The sequence below is a fragment of the Phocoena sinus genome, chromosome 2 (assembly GCF_008692025.1).
Source record: "Phocoena sinus isolate mPhoSin1 chromosome 2, mPhoSin1.pri, whole genome shotgun sequence".
NCBI lineage: Eukaryota > Metazoa > Chordata > Mammalia > Artiodactyla > Phocoenidae > Phocoena > Phocoena sinus.
This window is the reverse complement of record NC_045764.1, coordinates 100,964,949-100,987,070: the sequence shown is the minus strand read 5'-3', so window position 1 is coordinate 100,987,070 and position 22,122 is coordinate 100,964,949. Positions and strand designations below refer to the sequence as shown.

Here is a 22,122-nt window from a genome sequence, read left to right as displayed (position 1 = left end):
TAGGAGTGTGTGTGTGTGTGTGTGTGTGTGTGTGTGTGTGTGTGTGTTTTCCTCTGGGACTGATCAGAGTTCCCAAAGAAGCATCTTCTGTACTCTTTCCCTGGAGTATTTAAGCCTGGCTGCAAGCCTCTGTGAGGCATGTGGTAGAAAGAAGGTTAGAGGTCTTAACATTTAGTACGTAAACTTTCACTTGATCGCCCTGTTTAGAATATGTTCCTCTCACCCACATTTGTGCCTGGTGTTTCCCATCCCAAGGACTCTGTTTTAGATTTTCCATACAATAAAACTCCAGTTTTTTACTGAAATGAGGAAGGGAATCTAGGACTCTTAACTGTGTCTTAAATGGATATTCATTCATTGTACTTGTTCTTAAGCCCACCTTTATCCCACTTTTTGAGGTCCTCAGTATTGCCAATTTCTGAACCTTTGGGGGATTCTGCTTTTCACCTTTCCTCACTGATGCTTTAGGATTTTGCTTTCTCAGATCTGCTAAGTCATTTACCACTTATGCTTTGCAGTTTCCAAAATGTTGTTGCCATTGCTTCATCTTCTATTCTTTGCCCTTATGGGGTTTATGCCTTTAAAATCTTCTTTACTGTCATTGTAATAGGGTTTCAGGGAAAGGTAAAAGTGATTGCACGTGTTTAGTCCATTATCTTTAACTAAAAGTCCCCCTTTCTTTCAAAGACAAAACAAACAAACAAACAAAAAAGCTTACCTTGTGCACAGAACCCTTTATGATCTAGCTTCTGCCTATCTCTCCAGCCTCATTTCTCACTCTGCTGCAGCACACCCCCAGCCTAAGCTCTAGTCACATGCATCTACTTACATTGCCAAACAAATCATGTTGCTTCATGCCTTTCAGTTCTACACATGTTATTTTCTCAATGTGCTATTTGCCCTAGAAGACTTTTCCTCAGTGGAGATTTGCTGACTTGCATGGGTGCCCCTCTGTCAGAGTGCTTAATGTATTACTGCAATTATTTATTTACTTTTTTAAAAGTCTCATCCTAGAGGTTTAGTAACCTGGGGGCACAAGTGGATGGGCTGTCCCTGAATTAGCTGCAAGAAATCATAAAATACCCTGAAATTGATTGCAGAATTTCCTGTGTTAGTGTATATTTTTGGAAAATTCTCTAAGACAGATTTTTTTTTTTTTTACTAAGAATGTGTATCAGAAAAACCTGTGGGGAGGGGCGGGGAGGGAGAGGGATGGACTGGGAGTTTGGTGTTGGTAGATACAAACTATTACATTTAGAATGGATAAACCACAAGGTCCTAACGTGTAGCACAGGGAACTATACTCAATATCCTGTGATAAACCATAATGGAAAAGAATATTAAAAAAGAATGTCTCTATGTGTATAACTGAGTCAGTTTGCTGCACAGCAGAGGTTGCCTCCACATGGTAAATCAACTGTACTTCAATAAAAAAATTTTTTAAACGATAAAAATACCTGTGGGGCTTTTTAAAAATATAATTGCTTTGGGCTTTTTTCCTGATAACTGCTGAGTTATAGTCTGAAATTAGGGCCCAGAAAGATGTATTTTCAGAAAGCTTCCTAAATGATTCTTTAGAACTGGATCTCTGTCCGTCATCTACATTAACTCCAGGGCCTGGCATATAATGAATGCTCAATAAATGTTTAAAGCAAGAATGAGGGAGAAACTTGGTTTTCAGGGCATGACCTGAAGTAAATTTGCTATGTGAAACCTGAGTGCAGGTGGGAAAGTTACTAACATCCTCTGTTACATAAATGAAGTCGCAGCATCTGTTTTCTGCCCTTTGGATATAATTGGAGGAGCAAAAGAATGTGGGTTATATTTTTCAAAGATGGAAGAAAGCTAGCTGCACGAATGAAAGAAAAATTTAAAGGTTGGGCATAAAACAAGTCAGATATATATAGTCTGATTTTGGTTCCCCTGGCTGCTTATGGTTGTATACGACCCAGTGATTTGCTTCCAAAAATTTAGGCTTCTGTGCATTCCAGTTTCAAGATACCACTACTATTAGACCTGATTTCATAAACTTTAATAATACATGGCTAGTGATATGGAAAATGGGGAAATTGACATGTTGTGTTGGCAAAAAGTACATGCCATATTATTGTAACTGGTTGCAACTTAAGAATGAGAACAGAAAGAACTTTACTGGAATCCCCTGCCTTGTGCTTCCTCTATGTTTAAGGCTTTTTAAAAATGTATAACTTAGAACTACATTCATACCTCAGAGATATTGCAGATTTGGTTTCAGACCACCGTAATAAAGCAAGTCACACAAATTTTTTGGTTTCCCATTGCATATAAAAGTTATGTTTACACTATACTATATGTAGTTTGTTAGGTGTGCAGTAGCATTATGTTTAAATACATACCTTAATTTAAAAATACTTTATTGCTAAAAATTGCTAGCCATCATCTGAGCCTTCAGCAAGTCGTAATCTTTTTGCTGGTGAAAGGTCTTGCCTCAGTGTCCATGGCTGCTGACTGATCAGGGTGGTGGTTGCTGAAGTTGGGGTGGCTATGGCAGTTTCTTAAAATAAGACAGCAGTGAAGTTTGCTGCGTCAATTGACTCTTCCTTTCACAAATGATTTCTCTGTAGCATGCAGTGCTGTTTGATAGCACTTTACCCACTGCAGAACTTCTTTCAAAATTGGAGTCAGTCCTCTCAAACCCTGCCGCTGCTTTATCAACTGAGTTTGGCAATATTCTATATAAATTCTTTCCCGTCATTTCAACAGTTTTCACAGCACCTTCACCAGGAGTGGATTCCATCTCAAGAATCCATCTTCTTTGCTCCTCCAGAAAAGGCAGCTCCTCATCTGTTAAAGTTTTATCATGAAACTGCAGCAATTCAGTTACATCTTCCAGCTCCACTTCTAATTCCAGTCCTCTTGCGGTTTCTACCACATCTGTAGTTACTTCCTCCACTGAAGTCTTGAACCCCTCAAAGTCATCCATTAGGGTTGGAATCAACTCTTCCAAAATCCTGTTAATGTTGATATTTTGACCTTTTCCCATGAGTCACAAATGTTTATAATGACATCTAGAATGTTGAATCTGTTCCAGAAGTTTTTCAATTTACTCTGCTATAGCCTTACAAAATATGTTTCGTAAATAATAAGACTTGAAAGTCAAAATTACTCCTTGATCCATGGGCTGAAGAATGGATGCTCTGTTAGCAGGCATAAAAATAACATGAATCTCATTGTACATCTTCATCGGAGCTCTTGGGTGACCAGGTGCATTGTGAATGAGCAGTAATATTTTGCAAGGAATCTTTTTTTCTGAGCAGTAGGTCTCAACAGTGGGCTTAAAATCTTCAGTAAACCATATTGTAAACACATATGCTTTCATCCAGGCTTTGTTGTTTCATTTATAGCGTTCAAGTAGAGTTGATTTAGCATAGTTCTTAAGGGCCCTAGAATTTGGGGAATGGTAAGTGATCACTGGCTTCAACTTAAAGTCATCAGCCACATTAGCCCCTAAGAAGAGAGTCAGACTGTCCTTTGAAGCTTTGAAGCCAAGCTTTGACTTCTCTCTTAGCTATGAAAGTCCCAGATGGCATCTTCTTCCAACAGAAGGCCGTTTCATCTCCATTGAAAATCTGTTGTTCAGTGTAGCCACCTTCATTCATTATCTTAGCTAGATCTTCTGGATAACTTGCTACAACTTCTACATCAGCACATGCTGCTTCACTTTGTACTTTTATGTTATAGAAATGGCTTCTTTCCTTAAACCTCATGAGTTAACCTCTTAGCTTCAAACTTTTCTTCTGCAGCTTCCTTACCTCTCTCAACCTTCATTAAAGAGAGTTAGGGCCTTGCTCTGGAATAGGTTTTGGCTTAAGGAATTGTTGTGGCTAGTTTGATCTTCTATCCAGATCACTAAAACTTTCACGATGTTGGCAATGAGGCTTTTTCGCCTTACCATTCATGTGTTCACTGGAATGGCACTTTTAATTTCCTTCAAGAACTTTTCCTTTGCGTTCACAACTTGCCTAACTGGTTCAAGAGGCCTAGCTTTCAGCCTTTTCTCTTTTGACATGCCTTCCTCACTACGCTTAATCATTTCTATCTTTTGACTTAAAAGGAGAGACTTGCCACTGTTACTTTCACTTGAACACTTAGAGGCCATGGTAGGGTTATTCATTGACCTAATTTCAATATTGTTGTGTCTTAGGGAATAGGGAGATCTGAGGAGAGGGAGAGAGCGGGGAATAGCCAGTCAGTGGAGCAGTCAGAACACACACATTTATCAGTTAAGTTTACCATCTTATGTGGACAAGGTTCATGGTGCTCAAAAACAACTACAGTAGTAACATCAAAGATCCCTGATCACAAATTGTTATAACAAATATAATAATGGAGAAGTTTGAAATATTGTGAGAATTACCAAAATGTGACACAGACATGAAGTGAACAGATGCTGTTGGAAAAATGGTGCCAATAGACTCGCTTGATGCAGAGTTGCCACACACTTTCAATTTGTTAAAAAAAAACCAAAAAAACACAATATCTGTGAAGTGCAATAAAATGAGGTATGCCCACATGTCCTTTGCTTTACTTGTAAGCCTCTTTTATGTAGCGTAGAGCTGTTGTATTTTTATGTGTGTTAAGGAAAGGATCAGGCTCGTTTGCTTTTTGTATTTTCCATTTATTATTTTTATTTTTTGTCTAGGTGTTTAAGAGATTATGGCATCTGAAACCCACAATGTTAAAAAACGCAACTTTTGTAATAATATTGAAGATCATTTCATTGATGTTCCTAGAAAAAGGGTCTCTAATTTCACTAATAAGAACATGAAGGAGGTAAGTAAGTCCATGGTTTCTAGGAATGGGTAAGACAGTATCTCAGTCTGTTTGGGCTGCTACACAAACAGAATACCATAGACTGTGTGGCTCGTAAACAACAGAAATTTATTTCTCACAGTTTTGGAGGCTGAGAAGTCCAAGATCAAGGCCCTAGCAGAGTTGGTATCCAGTGAGGGCCCACTTCCTGTTTCATAGATAGCTTTTCTCTACTTCCTCACATGATAGAAGGGGAGAGAGAGAATTCGCTGGGCTCTCTGTTATAAGGACACTAATCTTATTCATGGGGTTTTACTTTTATGACCTTATCACCTCCTGAAAGCCTTACTTCCTAATACCATCACTCTGAGGGTTAGGATTTCAACAGAGGAATTTTGGGGAGACACAGTCATTCAGTTTGATACAATTTAAACTGCTAAGTCTATAGATACTTCTGGTTATTAAAGTGTTTAAACAATGGGAGGGTGACAGTTCTGCTCAATCTGCCAAAATTAAGTAGAATTAATAAAATAATTGAGATCTACATTCCAAAAGCTCTAAAAACTTTTTGGCAGTATATTGTTTTGATATAGTATAATTTGAATATTTTAATTTAATTTTAGAGGAATCACAGAGATGCTTTTTGTTCACCATTGCAAGGCTCATTAGCACTGATATAATTTCTTAAAATCATATTAAAATTCAACTCATTTATTTAGCACTCTGTATATATAATATGTGACTAGTAGCGTGGAAACTAGCCAGATGGGTATGTTGTGTTGTTAAAAATACCTACATACAATGTTGTTGTAACCAATGATTGAGAGTACAGCATCAGTACAGTAAGAGCTTTAATCTGAAAAATTTAATAGTTCAATTTCAGACTTGTTGACATTAATCACAAAGTTTACATAGCTTTGTTAAGGAACTTAAATATGCTGCAACTATCTACTTTTATTTTTCAGGTTAAGAAATCTCCAAAACAGTTGGCTGCTTACATAACTAGGTAAGAGCTTCTTTAAAGTTTGTGGGAAACAGCAAATATTGAAAACTGGGTAAGAGTGAAAATGGGGGGGGGGGGAAGTATTGTCTTTTAGTATAATAATATTAATTTATTGTCGAACAACTCCTTTGTGCCAGGTACTGTGCTAAACATATCAATATTAGATAGGTATCATTACCCCAAACAGTTGATGAGTAAAACTAAAGACTTGTGATTTCTTTAGGATTGTACATCCAGAAGGTGGTAAAAGCGGCATTTACTGTCAGATCTGCCACACTCCAAAGGTGCTTTCTACTAAACCACTGGTTCTCAAAGTGGGTGATCTGTGGACCCTGGAGGTCCCAAAGGCCTTTCAATGAGTTTGTGAGGTCAAAACTATCTTCATAACAATATTAAGACATTATTTACCGTCTTCATTTCCACTCTCTTACAAGTGTACAGTAGAGTTTTTCCAGCAGCTACATGATACTTGATATCACAATATATGGAATGCAGAAGCAGATATGAGGATCCAGCTGTCTTCTGTTAAACCAGATATTAGAGATTTTGCACAAATGCAAAACAGTGCTATTCTTCTCACTATATTTTTTGTTTGTTTGTTTTGGAAAATAAAGGATTTAAAAAAATATATTCTATGTAGTATGTAATGAGTTTATCTTTTTCTTTTTCTTTTTTTGGCTGTGCTCTGAGGCATGTGGGATCTTAGCCCCGACCAGGGATTGAACCCATGCCCTCAGCAGTGGAAGTGTGGAGTCTTAACCACTGGACCACCAGGAATTCCCCCGAGTTTATCATCTTTAAAATTAATTAACAAATTTTCTGTTTTAGTTTCTGATTCATCAAATATCTGTAGATATTGCCCACATAAAAAAAATTCTTCTGAGACCTCAATAATTTTTAAGAGTGCAAAGCATCCTGAGGTCAGAACATTTGAGAACCATTATAGTAAACCATGAGATGTGCTTAGTAGTATTTTATCTTATTCAAACAAATTAAATGTACTTCAGCTTAATCGAAATAAGTGTTCTCTTTTATATTAAAATATATATTCAGACTTGCCTGATTCAAATTAAAATATTCAAACTTGCTCACTTATTCTATCACTTTGTTAGAAAAAGATTAGGTGAATGGAAATTGTTAAAATTTTCATACTTCCTGAATGCCCTGTAGTATTTCATTTTAAAAGCATCTAGTTATTATGCTTCTTCATTTTTTTTTTACTCTTTTGGTATAAAGTACCATCCTTTTCATTTTTTTCCAGATGGTTTATAATTTCCCTTTTATTTTCCTCTTCAATCTGAGAGTTAAGATTTAAAAAAATTATTCTGCTTACTTCTAATTTTAGTGGATTGTGATCACAAAATGTGGCCTACTAAATCTTTCTCTTTAAAAACTTTTAAAGGTTTTCATATGGTTCTTTTTCATTTAAGAAAATCCATTCTTCTTACAGAACAGTTGGACAAGCTGTGAAAAGCCCAGATAAACTACGTAAGGTGATCTGTCACAGAAAGAAAGTTCATCATCCTTTTCAAAATCCTTGCTACAGAAAAAAGCAGTCCCCCAACAGCGGGGGCTGTGACATGGCAAATAAAGAGAATGAGCTGGCTTGTGCAGGCCGCCTCCCTGAGCAAGTGCGGCAGGGTAGTCGACCATATCTGGTTAGCCCCAGTGATTCTGGTTCTTCACAGACAGAAAGCCCATCATCAAAATATAGTGGGTTTTTTTCTGAGGTAAGTCATTTATATAAGCTTAACTTTATTCCTGTTTTAATACTGGCTTTTTCCTTTGCCATAGTCTATTAGCAAAATAGTTCACTGCTGATTGAATTCAGACTATTTGAGAGACTGTAACTCCCTGAGACAATTTTCTAGATTAATTAAATTTGAATCAGTTGTTTATTCCATTTTTCCAAGTTAGTGATATCTGAGATAGAATGAAATGATTAACAAGCTGCTGTAAATATCCAGAATGGAAAGTTGGCCAGTAGAGACTTAAAGAAAAGGAAAAGAAGAAACCTTGCCTAACAAGTGAACCACAAAAGCCAGTTATCCAGGCACATTTTGCTGGGCTCTCAAAATTGCCATTGGAAAGTTTTTTAAGGCAAACCTGCTTAGTTTTGCTGTTCTTCTGGCTCAGGCAAAGTTAGTTGTTTGAACAGGTTCACAGGCATTGTTTTGGGTGGTAGAAATGTTCTAAAACTGGACTGTGATGATGGTTGCACAACTCCATAGATTTATTAAAAATCATTGAATTACGTATTTAAATATGTGTGAGTTTTATGGTATGTAAATTATACCTCAGGAAAACCATTTTTTTAATGGTTATTTGAAAGAATGGTTTGTTAAAATTTATAAACACGACGAGTTTACAATAATAATTATTGCATGTTTATTGTATATGTTATAGAAAATAAATCCAAAGGAAAAAATTATCTGTAATTTCAACATTTGTAAATAAGAGTATTACATTTTTGATGTGTATTTTTTCTCCATATTGTTTGATAATTTGATTTTTGTGTTTAATAAATTTGAATATTTTTCCATGTAATTAAAATAACACTTCTACAATTTTTTCCCTTCCAGTTTTATTGAGATATAATTGACATACAGCATTTTAAAAGTTTAAGGTATACACATAATGGTTTGACTTAACTACATCATGAAATGATTACCACATTAAGTTTAGTGAACATCCATCATATATAGATACAAAATTTTAAAAATGGAAAAAAAATTTTTTCCTTGTAATGAGAACTCTTAGGATTTACTCTCTTAACAGCTTTTATATATAAAATACAGCAGTGTTAATTATATTTACCAAGTTGTACATTACATCCCTAGTGCTTATTTATCTTATAGCTAGAAGTTTGTACCTTTTGACTGTCTTACTCCGATTTCCCCTCAGCCACGCCCTGCCTCTGGTAACCACAAATCTGATCTCTTTTTTTGTGAGTTTGTTTATTTGTTTGTTTTGATGTATAATAGACCTACAACACTATGTTAGTTCCTGGTGCACAGTGTAGTGATTTGATATTTCTGTACATTTCAAAATGATCACCACAATAAGTCTAGTTACCATCTGTCACCATACAAAGATATTATATAATTAATAGATACATAACATTACATTGATTAAATTTACCTTAATTTCTTTAACTATGACTTGGTAAACTTAGTATTGTTTCTATCTGGCATGACAGTTTGAAAAGCATTTTCTGTGGCATACAAGCAAAAAAAGAATCTTTTTATATTTAAATGGTCATAAGTATGTAGATGAATGAAAATGAGCATCATATGCAGGATAATAATTACAAGTAAATAATACAAAAGAAAGGTAGAAAACAAAGTGTTATTAACTAAAACCATAATGAGATGATGCAAAGATTCCATTTGCCATTGGAAGTGTTCCTGTGTAAATAAGATCCTGGGGGAGTTCCCTGGTGGTCCAGTGGTTAGGACTTGCCGCTTTTACTGACGTGGGACTGGGTTCGATCCCTGGTCAGGGAACTAAGATCCCGAAAGCTGCTCAGGGAGGCCAAAAGAAAAGATTCTGGAGTAATAGAAAGTTAGTAATGCTAGGAGAGATGAAGGAAGTGTGTATGGTATCTGTGAGAAAAGAGGGAGCAAGGAGAATTTAATAGTGAATTTTATGAGCCCTGGAGAATAGGATACCTACAGGTACCTAAACCTTAGTGTTACAGAGGATCACTGTCATAGTAAGTCATTCACAAATATTTATTGATTGCTCCCTGCTGTGCAGTGCATTCTGCAGGCTCTGAGAAATGGATTGGTGGGTGAATAACAGACACTACCCCTACTTTCATGTAGTTCTAGAAGTGATGAGGCCAACACAGATCAGAAAATCAAAGAAACTACATACCCTGGAGGAAAAGAACATGTGATTATATAGTCCAGAAATCTGGCCTAGATTGGGACCTAGGTTGGTTCTTCAGTTGAACTGAGGGAATAAACATTCTCAGTGAAAATGCCTTAAAGCTGCAGTTTCACATTTGTATTAGTGCTGCAGTGTGGCATTTTTTCAAGGGCTTCCTTTAACCTTGCTGCCATTTCACTACTTTTCACAAACCTGCATTAACCTCACACTTAAATAATGGGTTTATTGATTGTTCTTTTGTTGTTTCAGACGTTTTTCCTGATTGACTAGTGCCTGCTCTAAAAACCTAAATTTAAAAGTGATGCTATATTATTTTGTCAAAGTTCAAATATACATAACCTTTTCACCCGACAGTTGCACTCCTAGGTATATACCCAGAGAATTGAAAACATAAGTCCACACAGATATTTATGAACAGATGCTTATAACATTTTATAATAGCCAAAAGTGGAAACAATCCAAATGTCCATCAACGGACTATGGGTAAATAAAGTGTCATATTCCATACAATAGAATATTATTTGATCATTAAAAAGGAGTAAAACACCAATATGCTACACTGTATATAAATCTTGGTCTTTCACACATCATGCTATGTGAAAGAAGCCACACACAAAAAAAGGCCACATATTGTATGATTCAATTTATGTGAACCGTCCAAATTAGGTAAAGTCACAGGGACAGAAAGTAGATTAATCGTTGTGAGGAACTGTAGAGAGGGGAGAATGGAGTCCAGAGTTTCTTTTGGGAGTGACGAAAAGGTTCTAAAATTCATTATGGTGGTGCTCGCACAACTCTGTGAATGTATATACTAAAAGTTACTGAATTGTACATTCAAAATGGGTATGTGAATTATATCTTAATCTGTTATTGAAAAAAATTGGATCTAGCTGTTCCAGTTCTAAAATTAATCCTACAGAAGGTTTTGTACAAGTGCACGTATTTATATACATAAGGATGTTCATTGATGCACAGTTTTAATAGGGAAAAACTAGAATCAATCTAAAATTATGATACATAAAGACTGGAGAATATGTAATTGTTTTTTAAAAATGAGACTAATCTATGTTTTGACGTTGAAAAATCTTCATAATGTGTGTGAAAAAACAAAGTTTTCAAAAATATAGATATTAGAATATTTTAATTTTATATCTACCTAATTTGTCTTTGTCTAGAAAGTGGTTTGAAAGATACTTACCAGTCTGTTAACTGTGATTACTCCTGAGTAATGTTAGTTGTTTTTGTGGGCAAGTAGAGAATATTCACTTTTTATTTTATAAAGTTTTGTGCTACTTGAACTTTTTACAACAGGAATATATTACCTTAATTATACAGAAAAAAATGAATGAATTTAAATACTTGTCACAAAACTTAATTTCTGTGGTTCCCTACTCATGCTATTCAGTTGCTAATGACTAGCCTATATGTTTACCTTTTTATTTAATACACATTATAAATTAAATCCTAGGTTTTTAGGTGAGTAAAAATAATTTATTCTATGAACTATTGAGATTTAAAAGGAAAATGGTAGCAAATAAGAAAAAGTATTGATAAAAAATAAACACGTCCTAAATTTATTCAAATCATTTGTTTACTGTGTTCACTGCAATATTCCTTTTTGTGGGCCAGTAAAAGGAGTCATCTTTGCCTAATTTTAAAATATGTCTACCAGAATAATTTAATTGAAAAAAATGGTTTCATGTCATATCTTAATTAGATTCCTGCCTTTCAGGTTTCTCAGGACCATGAAACAATGACACAGGTTTTGTTCAGCAGGAATTTGAGATTGAATGTAGCTTTAACTTTCTGGAGAAAGAGAAGTATAAGTGAACTTGTAGCTTATTTGGTGAGGTAAGTGTGACCCTTTATGGTTTTGTTTAGTAAAAGTAATTTCCAATGTATTATGTAGAAGTGCCTCTTTTTTATGTTATACTGGCTAAAATTTTGAACTTCCTATGTTTAGCTTCAGTAGTAGCAGTATGGTTTAAATTACATTTATCTTCAGTCTATTTATCTATTATCAAAATACAGAAAACCATCTGTTTCATCAGATTGAACAAAGCTGTTACCTTCTCTGATTAAGATTCTTATCTATAAAACTAAGAGATACCATTATGGGAAAATCAACCTTTTAAAAATCCCATTTGAGTGAAATTTTTAACCATTACCTTCCTCACTGTATTTAAGTCTCCTCAAACATTACCTTGGTGAGGCCTTCCTTGACTACCTTATTTAAAAATACGTGTTTCTTCACTCCCTATCCTTCTTTCCCATTTTATTTTTCTCCATAGCCCTTACCACCATCAACATGCTTTATATATTTCACTTGTTTATGGTCTGTCCCTGCCCTCTCCACCTCCTCCCACACTCACACACATATTGAAATACAAGCCCTATTTCTTTGTTCACGGCTGTATCCCTAACAACTGACTCATCATAGACACTCAGATCATTTGTTGAATGAGTAAATTTCTCAAAAGCAGTGTGAAGGTTATAATATGAAAATAAATAAATAAGGAAATCAGCTATCTAGGCAATTTTGTTCCCACAGGATAGAAGACCTTGGAGTTGTGGTGGATTGCCTTCCTGTGCTCACCAATAGGTATAAAGAATATTTTTCAGAAAAAAAGTACATTTAAAGGACAAATGATGACCTGTTCATAATTTTATAACTTTATAACTTAGTATTTATTTACTTTAGTTTACAGGAGGAAAAACAATACATCTCACTTGGCTGCTGTGTAGACTTGTTGCCTCTAGTAAAGTCACTACTTAAAAGCAAATTTGAAGAGTAAGTGCTAATCTGAATCTCAATTCTTTTTTCTCTTTTAACATCCTTGATCTTGTGCCTTATAAGTGCATAGTGGTAGACTGAGCTCCATGAGACATACATGGTTTCTGTTTTCCAGGAGCTTATAGTCCAATTAGGAAAAGAATATGGAATGACTAGAGAACAATTATAAAACTGTCTATAAATATGTTACATAAAGTATAGTTTTGTGAAAGTAGTGAAATAAATTTTTTAAAAGGGAAAGATAAGTGTGTATGTGTTTTTTGAAGGGGGTAGAGTGTCATCTTTTCTAAAGGCTTCTTGGATGAAAACACTTGAATTTTGTAATGAAATGTCATTTCAGATATATAATAGTTGGTTTAAACTGGCTTCAAGCAGTCATAAAAAGGTGGTGGTCAGAACTATCATCCAAAACAGAAATTATAAATGATGGGTGAGTATACCTTTAAACTCATACTAATAAAGTTTTTTTTCAGGAAAAGCAGCTTGATTAAGCTAGTTGAGAATTTTATTTCATGATTATCAGTATGTAATACTCTCTTCATTTTCAGAGAAATATTAAATTGGGATACTGTTCATATGTGAAAAGTTGAATTCCAGAGCCCAGTAACCCCCTGTATATATTGTTCTGGCAGAATCCTACCCTTCATTTGGGGAGGCAAAAGCACAGCAGTGGTTTAACCCTTATATCCATTAGAAAGGAGTGAGAGAGAGAAAAAGAGATGGCTTGTAGTGGAATAAGATTGAGGCACAGGAATGGAGTCATCCTGTGGGGTCCTTTGGCTCCCAGACATTAACATGGGAGTCCAGTGTGGATGATTACACTTCTAAAAACTGTATTATAATCATAATTTGAGTATTGCCTTGATGTGAAAATGTGTGGGTATTCTACCAAATGAGCCAGATTATCATGAAATTACAAAAAAAAAAATCTCCCAACAGTTTCCTTTAAATCCATAATTTGCTTTCTAGGCTCTCAGAATTTTCCCACTTTCCCACTTCATACTCGACTGTCTGAATGTTCCAAATGCCTGTTGTTTTCTTACTTCCTTTAACAACTAAGTAACCTTTAATTTCCATGATTGACATGTACTAGTTTAAAGATTTGCTTGACTTCAAATGGTATTGTATCCTGAAAAATACTTGAAAATTTTAAAGCTGTTTTCATTAAGTTTATTTACTACCAAAGTCCATATCTTACTATATTTGCATTTTTTCTTCTTTTTTTCTCCTAGAAATATTCAGATTTTAAAACAACAATTAAGTGGATTGTGGGAACAGGAAAACCATCTTACTTTGGTTCCAGGATATACTGGTAATATAGCCAAGGTAATCTATATTTAAGCTTAATTAAAAATTAGACATAATGTAATAGTATTATACATTCATAAACAAACTCTTTCAAATGTCCAGTTCAGTACTACTCTAATAACGTCTAAAGTCAGTTTCATATTTATAAACGCTTAAGGTCCTCTGGATATGAATATGACTTTGACAAGGAATACAGGAATTAGTCATTGAATGTGTTTCAGATACAGCCACAGAAATAATGTGGTAGTAGGTAGCTCCAATTAGAGGAAAATATTTGAAAAAAGGTTAAGAACCCAGGTTAAAAAGGCAACTGAAAAGACAGTGCTACTCAGGAAGCAAGGGGTGAGGAACATAATCAGTTTGGGGGTATTTTTACTTGGCTTTTGCTAATGTCATGCTTTTTTGGGAAAGTTAAATTGCTCAAATCACAGTATGAATTTGACATCGTTCTTTTGCTTGATTTGCTTGTCTCAAAGGAAAAGGTACATTGTTATTTTGGATTTTAATATTTAAACTCCAAAATAGTTTTGGTAATTAAAACATAACTGCAGGAAAAAAATCAGTGTTAAGAAATATTTCCACCCTTGTATTGGGCATACTGCTAATAATTAGCTAATAATTATGTACTAGCCAGAAATATAAAAACTTTCTTTGGTTTAAAAATATACAATATTTATATTTATGTCTTGGACTGACTTATAAAATTCTTCTTGGAATACTTCATGAAAGGAAGCATAATGATGTCAATAAGAGGATTTATGTCTTGGACTTATAAAATTCTTCTTGAAATAACCTTCATGAGAGGAAGTATAATGATGTATCAAGCAAGTGTGTTACCACTGTGTAGAATTCTTTTTTTTTTTTTTTTTTGCTGTACGCGGGCCTCTCACTGTTGTGGCCTCTCCTGTTGCAGGCCCAGTGGCCATGGCCCACGGGCCCAGCCGCTCTGCGGCATGTGGGATCTTCCCGGACCGGGGCACGAACCCATGTCCCCTGCATCAGCAGGTGGACTCTCAACCACTGCACCACCAGGGAAGCCCTGTGTAGAATTCTTAATGATGAAAATGTTATGAATGGAAATCAATTTCCTGAAGTTTTTTTATTGTTACAATTTTAATTGTTCTTTTGATAATAGGAGGGAAAATGAAGTAAAAGTTGACAGAAAATAGAATACATGATATATCACCTTTTTCTGGAAGTGCCTTGTCTTCTTAGTAGTAGAACTGAAAATTTGTTTCCTTAGAAATTTGCTTTCAATTGTAATTTTTTATAAAGGGAGAAGCTTTATTGTGAACATAACCTTAAGATACTGTATTTATTATTGCAAACAATATTGAGTGATTAAAAGATCTATGAAGTTCCTTAAGCTGTGATAAAACCTCTTTTACAATATTAAACCCTCAATGCAATTTTTTGAGGGTAGAAATCAGAACGGCTATCCTCAAGCTGGTCTACAGTTTATATAGCACTGAAGGAGTTGCCGTGAATGATGTAATGATCTTACTTACTCTATAAAAGCAGAGTTGTTTGATCACAGAAACTAAAACATTCACTAAGCACTTTGCAAACACTTATTGAGCACATGCTGTGTGCTACAAAAGTGCAGATAAAATGTTGAGTAAGACAAATCTTTTGCCCTCAAAAGGTCACAAAGGGAAACAGGCAAAGCTAGTGACCAAAAGGGAGAAGAAAATGGGGTGTGTGTATGTGTTGTATTTACAGTACTGGCTAATGAAATGTTTTTGTTTTATTCTCTAAGGATGTAGATGCTTATTTATTACAGTTGCATTGAGAGACTTCATCTGCTAAATAGCATTTGGTTATTCAAAACACCCCTGGACTATATGATTTCCCCAAAAATGTCTCAACTGAGAACTCTGAACTGTGGAAGAAATCAAAACCATTTTTTCCTTTAAAAAGCCACATAATGAGACCACCAATGAAACGCTAAGGATCTACTTCACATTGAAGTGGAAAAATATCCAAAAGGAGCAGCTTCAACTTCAGTGAGGTGAAAGTGCACTATGAAGATTGTTCACCTTTGCTGCAATTTGGGATTTATATGGTTATTTGGTAACATTGTTTAAGAACTACTGGGTCTTAATGCAATCCTGCATAAGAATATAATTTATACTATGTGAAAAATAAGACAGGACTTATTACTAGGAATTATAAAGACCAATCATCATTACTTTTTTTAAGATTGTGTTTTATAAGAAAACACTTAAATGTGTGCAGCTACTATTTTCTTATGTTGAAAAGACTTTGAAAGTTTAAACCATAGCAGATAATCAATACTAAAAGTTTTTTGTTCACACTGAGATACTGTGTATGCAGAATGCCTTAATTATTAATAAGCCAATGTGTATGATACCAATATCTGTTTAAGAAAATTAAAACCAACCATGATTCTGGCATGATAAAATCATGGAATTAAATCAGGGGTTTCCATTCATGTAGAATGTTGTTGTTTAAACTTATTCCACACCATTCTTAAAACTTGAGAATATTTTTAGTATCTCTGATTTATTTTTTTTGCCAGAATCATCATGTCGTATGTGTATGTCTTATTCCCATACATAAGAAAAAGGTGACTGTGTATTTGTATGAATGCTTAACTGGAAATGTCCATGGAGTTGGCTAATTTATATTCACTTTTTATTGTATATAGATTTCTAATATTTTCAGTTCTGTATCATTTAAGTTTTCTTCATTTGAGTAAATTCACTAAAATTTCTATTTTTTGCTTTTTTAAATTCTGATTTTATATGAATTCTGATTTTTTTTTCACTACATATGTTTAAAGAATTGCATACAATGCTTTAGAATTGTTTACACTTAGTGCTGACCTTGTATTTTAAATTCCAACACTTTACTACCTCCTCCAAAGTTTGGTATGAAATGCCAGCAGACTGTATGAGGTCTTTTTTTTTTTAATACCACTCTTAGTATCAGTGAATGTCTTAACATTCTGGAATGTCTTAACAGCTGTATGCATTATCTTGAAAGTGGCTGGGGTTAAATGCCACTCTTGGTGGTTCATACATCATCTCATCTTTAATAAGCGTGAGAGGCGTCTGAGCAAAGATTTTGAGTAATTGAATTTCTGTGCAGTAATCCTTCCAGCACTTGAATGTAAATCTTTAACATTTATCCAATTAGCCACTACTGATATGAATCCAAAACAAGCATCTTTCTTGCTTTAAAACGTGTTATTTTTTCACTGAGTTCTATTTTTGTGTAGCTATATTTTGTATAGCTATGTATTCCTTACAGTGAACATCAATTGTAGTAACTGGTTATTCTCTAAAGTTTTTAGATTAGAATAATTTCAGATTACTGCACTTCTGAGTTTTGAGAGTTATTTAAGAAGTCATTTTTCAGGAGATGGGAATTTGTATTGTAAACCTGTGTCATCTCTGTGAAACCTTAAGATGATGAAATACAACCCTCCTTTGTTCCTATTCCTTTTAGTTTGCACTCTCTTATCTAAGAGTTTCAACCAGTCAACGCAGTTGGTGCATGGTGCTAATGAGGCTAAGGACAAGAGTTCAATCCTTTTAGGTGTTTGTTAACTGTACACACATACACAGAACTATTCATGGCTACAGACTGCACCTTCTCTTAGGTATCCATCTCACAAATTCACTCTTGGTCACAAGGAAGATGGTGTGTATAGCATAACACAAACCCTTCACCTCAAATGGAAAGATAACTCTAATAATTGGCACATGGGATACTATAGACTTTAATATTTAAAGTAATATTAAAAATAATGTAATATCTAAAATTCTGTGTCAATATAGTTTTCTCTGGGTAAGTTCAATGACTAAACATTGTCCTCTGAAAATAAAACTTAATCAAACTTCAGTAAAAATTAGGTACAAATACAAATGAAACATAGTAAAAAAAAAAAAAAAGGTATTATCCTGTTAATGCTGAGTTTGGGTTTGTTAAAGGAGAGTAGATAATACTTCTTTTTACATACTCAGAGCCATATAAGGCAGCAGTCTTTAGCTCACAAATATTATTCAATGGCACACACTCCCAATTTCTGTTCTTGGCCTTTGCAGTTTACCTTAGTACCTACCTCTCTCAGTTACTGAGTTATGATTAGTATTAGCTGATTTTAAGATTCTTGGATAAAAGGTGTTGGATAAGTAAATATTGATGAACTCTTATGTTGTTATCAAGCCCTTCTCATGCTGTTTAATTAGAACAGTGTTGATCTCCAGAAAGAGCCAAAGAAAGTGTTTACAAAGTATTTTGGCTGTTGTATTGACCTAGATTAGGACAATTGCTGTCTGTCATCGCTCTTTTGTTGCTGTGTTGCTAAGCAGTATAACTGAAGGACTACCCAAGGTCTCTATGCCTTTCTACCTCTTCTACCTTCTTCAGTTTTCTGTTCGTGACTTTCTAACTTTGCAAGTCCAGGGACAGGTAGTTTTTTGAGATGGTAGAGGGTTATAATCAAGTAATTTGCTTCTTCTAGAGATACAGTAAATGGTTTTATGAGTGTTCAGAATAAAAGTTAAAAGTTAAGAAGCAAGCCTTGTCAGATGGTTTTTAAAACTATCTTTTGGCAGTAATTTCAAAAGTAATTGACATACATTATTTACATGAATCCTGAAGTATGAGAATTTGGATATAAATATCTATATCTACTTTGAGGGATCATTAATATCAGCACTGAACTCTAAGGGCTACTGAGGAAGTAAATCCTAATGCCCCTAAACATACTTGGTACATGTCATGTCCTAACCTTAAAAATCCTTGTGTGGGTTCAAAGCTATATATCTGGACTTTGAAATAGTTTTCTCTCAAACTTAGAACATTTCTATATTTGGCAAGTTGTTGATATAATTACTATCAATGGAAAACTAATTTGAGTAATAATTATTAGCTATTAAATGCTGATAATAGAAATTATATCTAAATGTTTATTTAGTTACTTAAGTTAGTCAAGGAGTTTGAAAAAACAAAATTTATGTTAATATTTTGGTGGGTCATTCCCAGTTTTTTTTCTTCCTATTTAAGAACAAAATGGTAATGTCAATTGCCTTTGTTGATTTAAAGAAAAAAAAATAGAATCACAAGCAGCTGACTCAACTGGAGTGATCTATTTGGATACACTACTTATCTTTCAACACAGACTTTTATTTTCTAGATTATTTTCAGATGAAAATAGTATTGCTGGACATTTATTGGTAGGTATTTACTCCTATGTTATTCTTTCTCCCTTAATTTTTAATTCTTCTAGCTATGGAAATTGTCATAGAACTTTGTGACACACTCTTCCCCCTCCTTTTTCATTCTGTAACAGGCACATAGAATAAAAAGTTCATCCTTAAACACTGTATGGTTCTAATTTGTAATATAATTTGATTGATTCAATAACAGCACCAAGTATAACAATAAAAATAAATACTGCATATCATAAAACCAGGATACTGAGTACATTTTCCAATGCTGTACTTAATATATAGAATATTGTAGTCATCATAATTTTCTCTGGGTCAGATCATTGACTTAACAGTAAATGCTAAAATCAAACTTCAGTAAAAATTAAGTACAAATACAAATATATGCCACAGTATTTTCTCTTATAGACTATAATTAATCATAAAACATGAAAAGACATAGTTACTGTGTACCAGTAGTTCTGTGAAAGGGCAGCCCCACAGCTGCCAGTATTTTTTATAGCAATGCTTATTATATATTCTTTGATATACAGAATTACTATTCTCTGAACTACGAAGAAGTTTTCTGTTGGTAGATGCCATGAGTCTAGATAAGGAGTCAGCCCCCAAATGTATGTTGTGTTCAAGTTCTGTGCTTTATAGTATTCTGTATTTTCATTCAGATTTAAACCAGGATTTTTTTTTTTAAAGGTCCGGGACCTGGCCAAGACGGTTGTGACACTATGGATTTATACAAAAGCTCAGAAGAGTTGATCCAGCTAGAGTGAGAGTCCTGGGATACACTGAATTGCTACAATTACTAGCTTCTAGAATTACTGTATTGCATTTATTAACCAAACTTGCAACATGGGGCCTGGATTGGAATTAGACTTCACTTTCCAGAAGTCAGGAGCAGAATTTGCATCCATTTACTTTTCTACTTTCATTTGAAAAAGAAAGGGGAAGGAGGAGAAAGAGAGAGAAATGTAAAAACTTCATTAGACCTCTGCATGAATTAGTTGAACCAGTGAATGAGGACCTGCATCACCTCTCATTTGCCCTGCAGTAGCCTGCTGGTTCCTCTGTACACATGTAGCTTAGGCCCAACGACAGCAAGAGAAATGCAAGTTAACAACCTTCCTTTTAGGTAGGTTCCAAAGCTTACAAAAGGTTTAGAAGATGCTTATCTTCCCCCGCTTTGCCATCCAGATTCCTTTCCCCTTACTTAGAATATAGATGACAAGAAATCAGTGAAGGGGAGAAACCAGTTCACTTTTCAATCTCTTGAAAGCCCCCCCCACACCGCCTCTCCCTTAGACATAGGTATTCTTCAAGGTTCTTTCTTAGGTTCTTTTCTCCCTCTACCATTTCCCTGAAAAAAACATTGTTTATTCCCATGGCGTCCTTTGTCATCCACATTAATTGTTCTCATTTGGGGAACAGAAGGGAGGTCATTTTTTGACTGATCAAATAGGCATGGATCTTTTTTTTTTTAAGGTTGAGAAAACACTGAATTGTATGTTTATCATTCTCAAATGTATATCTTGCTCTAAACCCAACTCAGCGCATACACTATATATCCAATTGCCTACTGGAAACATCCACTGGGATTATCTTGTAGACATCCTAAATAAAGTGTATCCAGAATTGACCTCATTCTCCACCTCCACTCCCTTGCCCCGAACCTGCCACCAACCCCCTCTCCTGCCACCACTCAGGGAGATAAAAGTGTTGTGTCTGGGTGTTGGATTTCCATTCTCATTGAGTATTCCTAATATCAACAATTATCAAGCCACAACCCCATGAGTCATCTTTGAATCATCTCCAAATCGCTCATCACATCCTGTTGGTACAGCCCCCTAAATTTCTCTCATTTTGCCGTATCCCTCCACTTCTGCCATTACTTAGTCCACATTATTCCAGCAGCCTCCTGACTTCCCTCTCTGGCATTCGTCCCACATCCCTACAACCTATTCTCCACACATGCTCCCCCAGAATAGTCTATAGAGCACAAATTTTTACTGTGTCACTCCTTAAGGCCACTTAGGAGAGAGTCTAAACAGTATCGTTTACAATCTCGACTGCCACCTTTCTCCCTTCCCCTCCCGATGCTCTAGCTAGAATGAACTTGTTTCAGTTTCTGAAAAACATTACACTTCCTCTGCAAGGGTTGTTTGCCTGAACACTCTTCTCCCAAAGTTCACCCATTTATCATGTTCTTAGCCTTCAGGTCTTAGCTTAAACACAGTATTTCTCGGAGACTTCTCTGAAGCCTCTTCAGCTGTTAGAGGACTCTGCCACAAGTCTTTCACCTCAACCCTGTTTTTAACTCTATGTAGTGTATTGTAATTGCTTACCATCTGTCTTCCCAGGTAGACTGATAGCTTTATGAGGCCAGGGTCTGTGTTCTCTGTCATATCCCCAGTACCTAGCATTTACCTAGCCTACCAGTAGTAGGCATTTAATTCTTAGGAATAAAAATGCAAGGGTGTGGCATCTTTGGGCATACACTGTGGGAGGAAGTAATTTAGTAGTCCAAAGCTATTGTGCGATAGCATAGCAGCTAAAAATGAGTAGTTATAGAATCAAAATATCCAATTTTCTTCTCTTGCTTTTTTGTTTTATGAAATTGGTTTATAAATGTTCATGCTGCAACAAAATACAACCTTAGCTAAAATGTGTTTCTTTTTTTAATTTATTTTTGGCTGTGTTGGGTCTCGTTTCTGTGCAAGGGCTTTCTCTAGTTGTGGTGAGCGGGGGCTACTCTTCATCGCAGTGCGCGGGCCTCTCACTGTCGCGGCCTCTCTTGTTACGGAGCACAGGCTCCAGAAGCGGAGGCTCAGTAATTGTGGCTCACGGGCCCAGTTGCTGCACGGCATATGGGATCCTCCCAGACCAGGGCTCGAACCCGTGTCCCCTGCATTGGCAGGCAGACTCTCAACCACTGCACCACCAGGGAAGACCCATGGTTGATTCTTAAAAGACGTTACATTTATTTCTCTATGGTATGGTTTTACACTCCACACAAGACCCACGCAAGTAAGGACCATCTATAAAGTTCAAAATTAAGGTATTTTCATGTAATGCGTAAAATACATAAATTTTCCTGGAATTGATGTTTTGTGTTTCTCTTCTGCTTTTATCTTAAAACA

The 22,122-nt window shown here is 35.2% G+C and overlaps 1 protein-coding gene across 1 annotated transcript in view; it reads left to right on the top strand.

Moving 5' to 3' along the window:
* KATNBL1 (katanin regulatory subunit B1 like 1) overlaps positions 1-21,649 on the top strand; it is a 55,805-nt gene extending 34,156 nt beyond the window's left edge. The window contains exons 2-10 of the mRNA XM_032623838.1: positions 4,682-4,812; positions 5,757-5,797; positions 7,245-7,524; positions 11,421-11,539; positions 12,240-12,290; positions 12,390-12,479; positions 12,823-12,912; positions 13,715-13,808; positions 15,550-21,649. Coding sequence (XP_032479729.1) covers positions 4,696-4,812; positions 5,757-5,797; positions 7,245-7,524; positions 11,421-11,539; positions 12,240-12,290; positions 12,390-12,479; positions 12,823-12,912; positions 13,715-13,808; positions 15,550-15,582 — 915 coding nt within the window. The 5' untranslated portion in view covers positions 4,682-4,695 and the 3' untranslated portion in view covers positions 15,583-21,649. The remainder of the gene's footprint in view (positions 1-4,681; positions 4,813-5,756; positions 5,798-7,244; positions 7,525-11,420; positions 11,540-12,239; positions 12,291-12,389; positions 12,480-12,822; positions 12,913-13,714; positions 13,809-15,549) is intronic.
* The last annotated feature ends 473 nt before the right edge of the window (positions 21,650-22,122 follow it).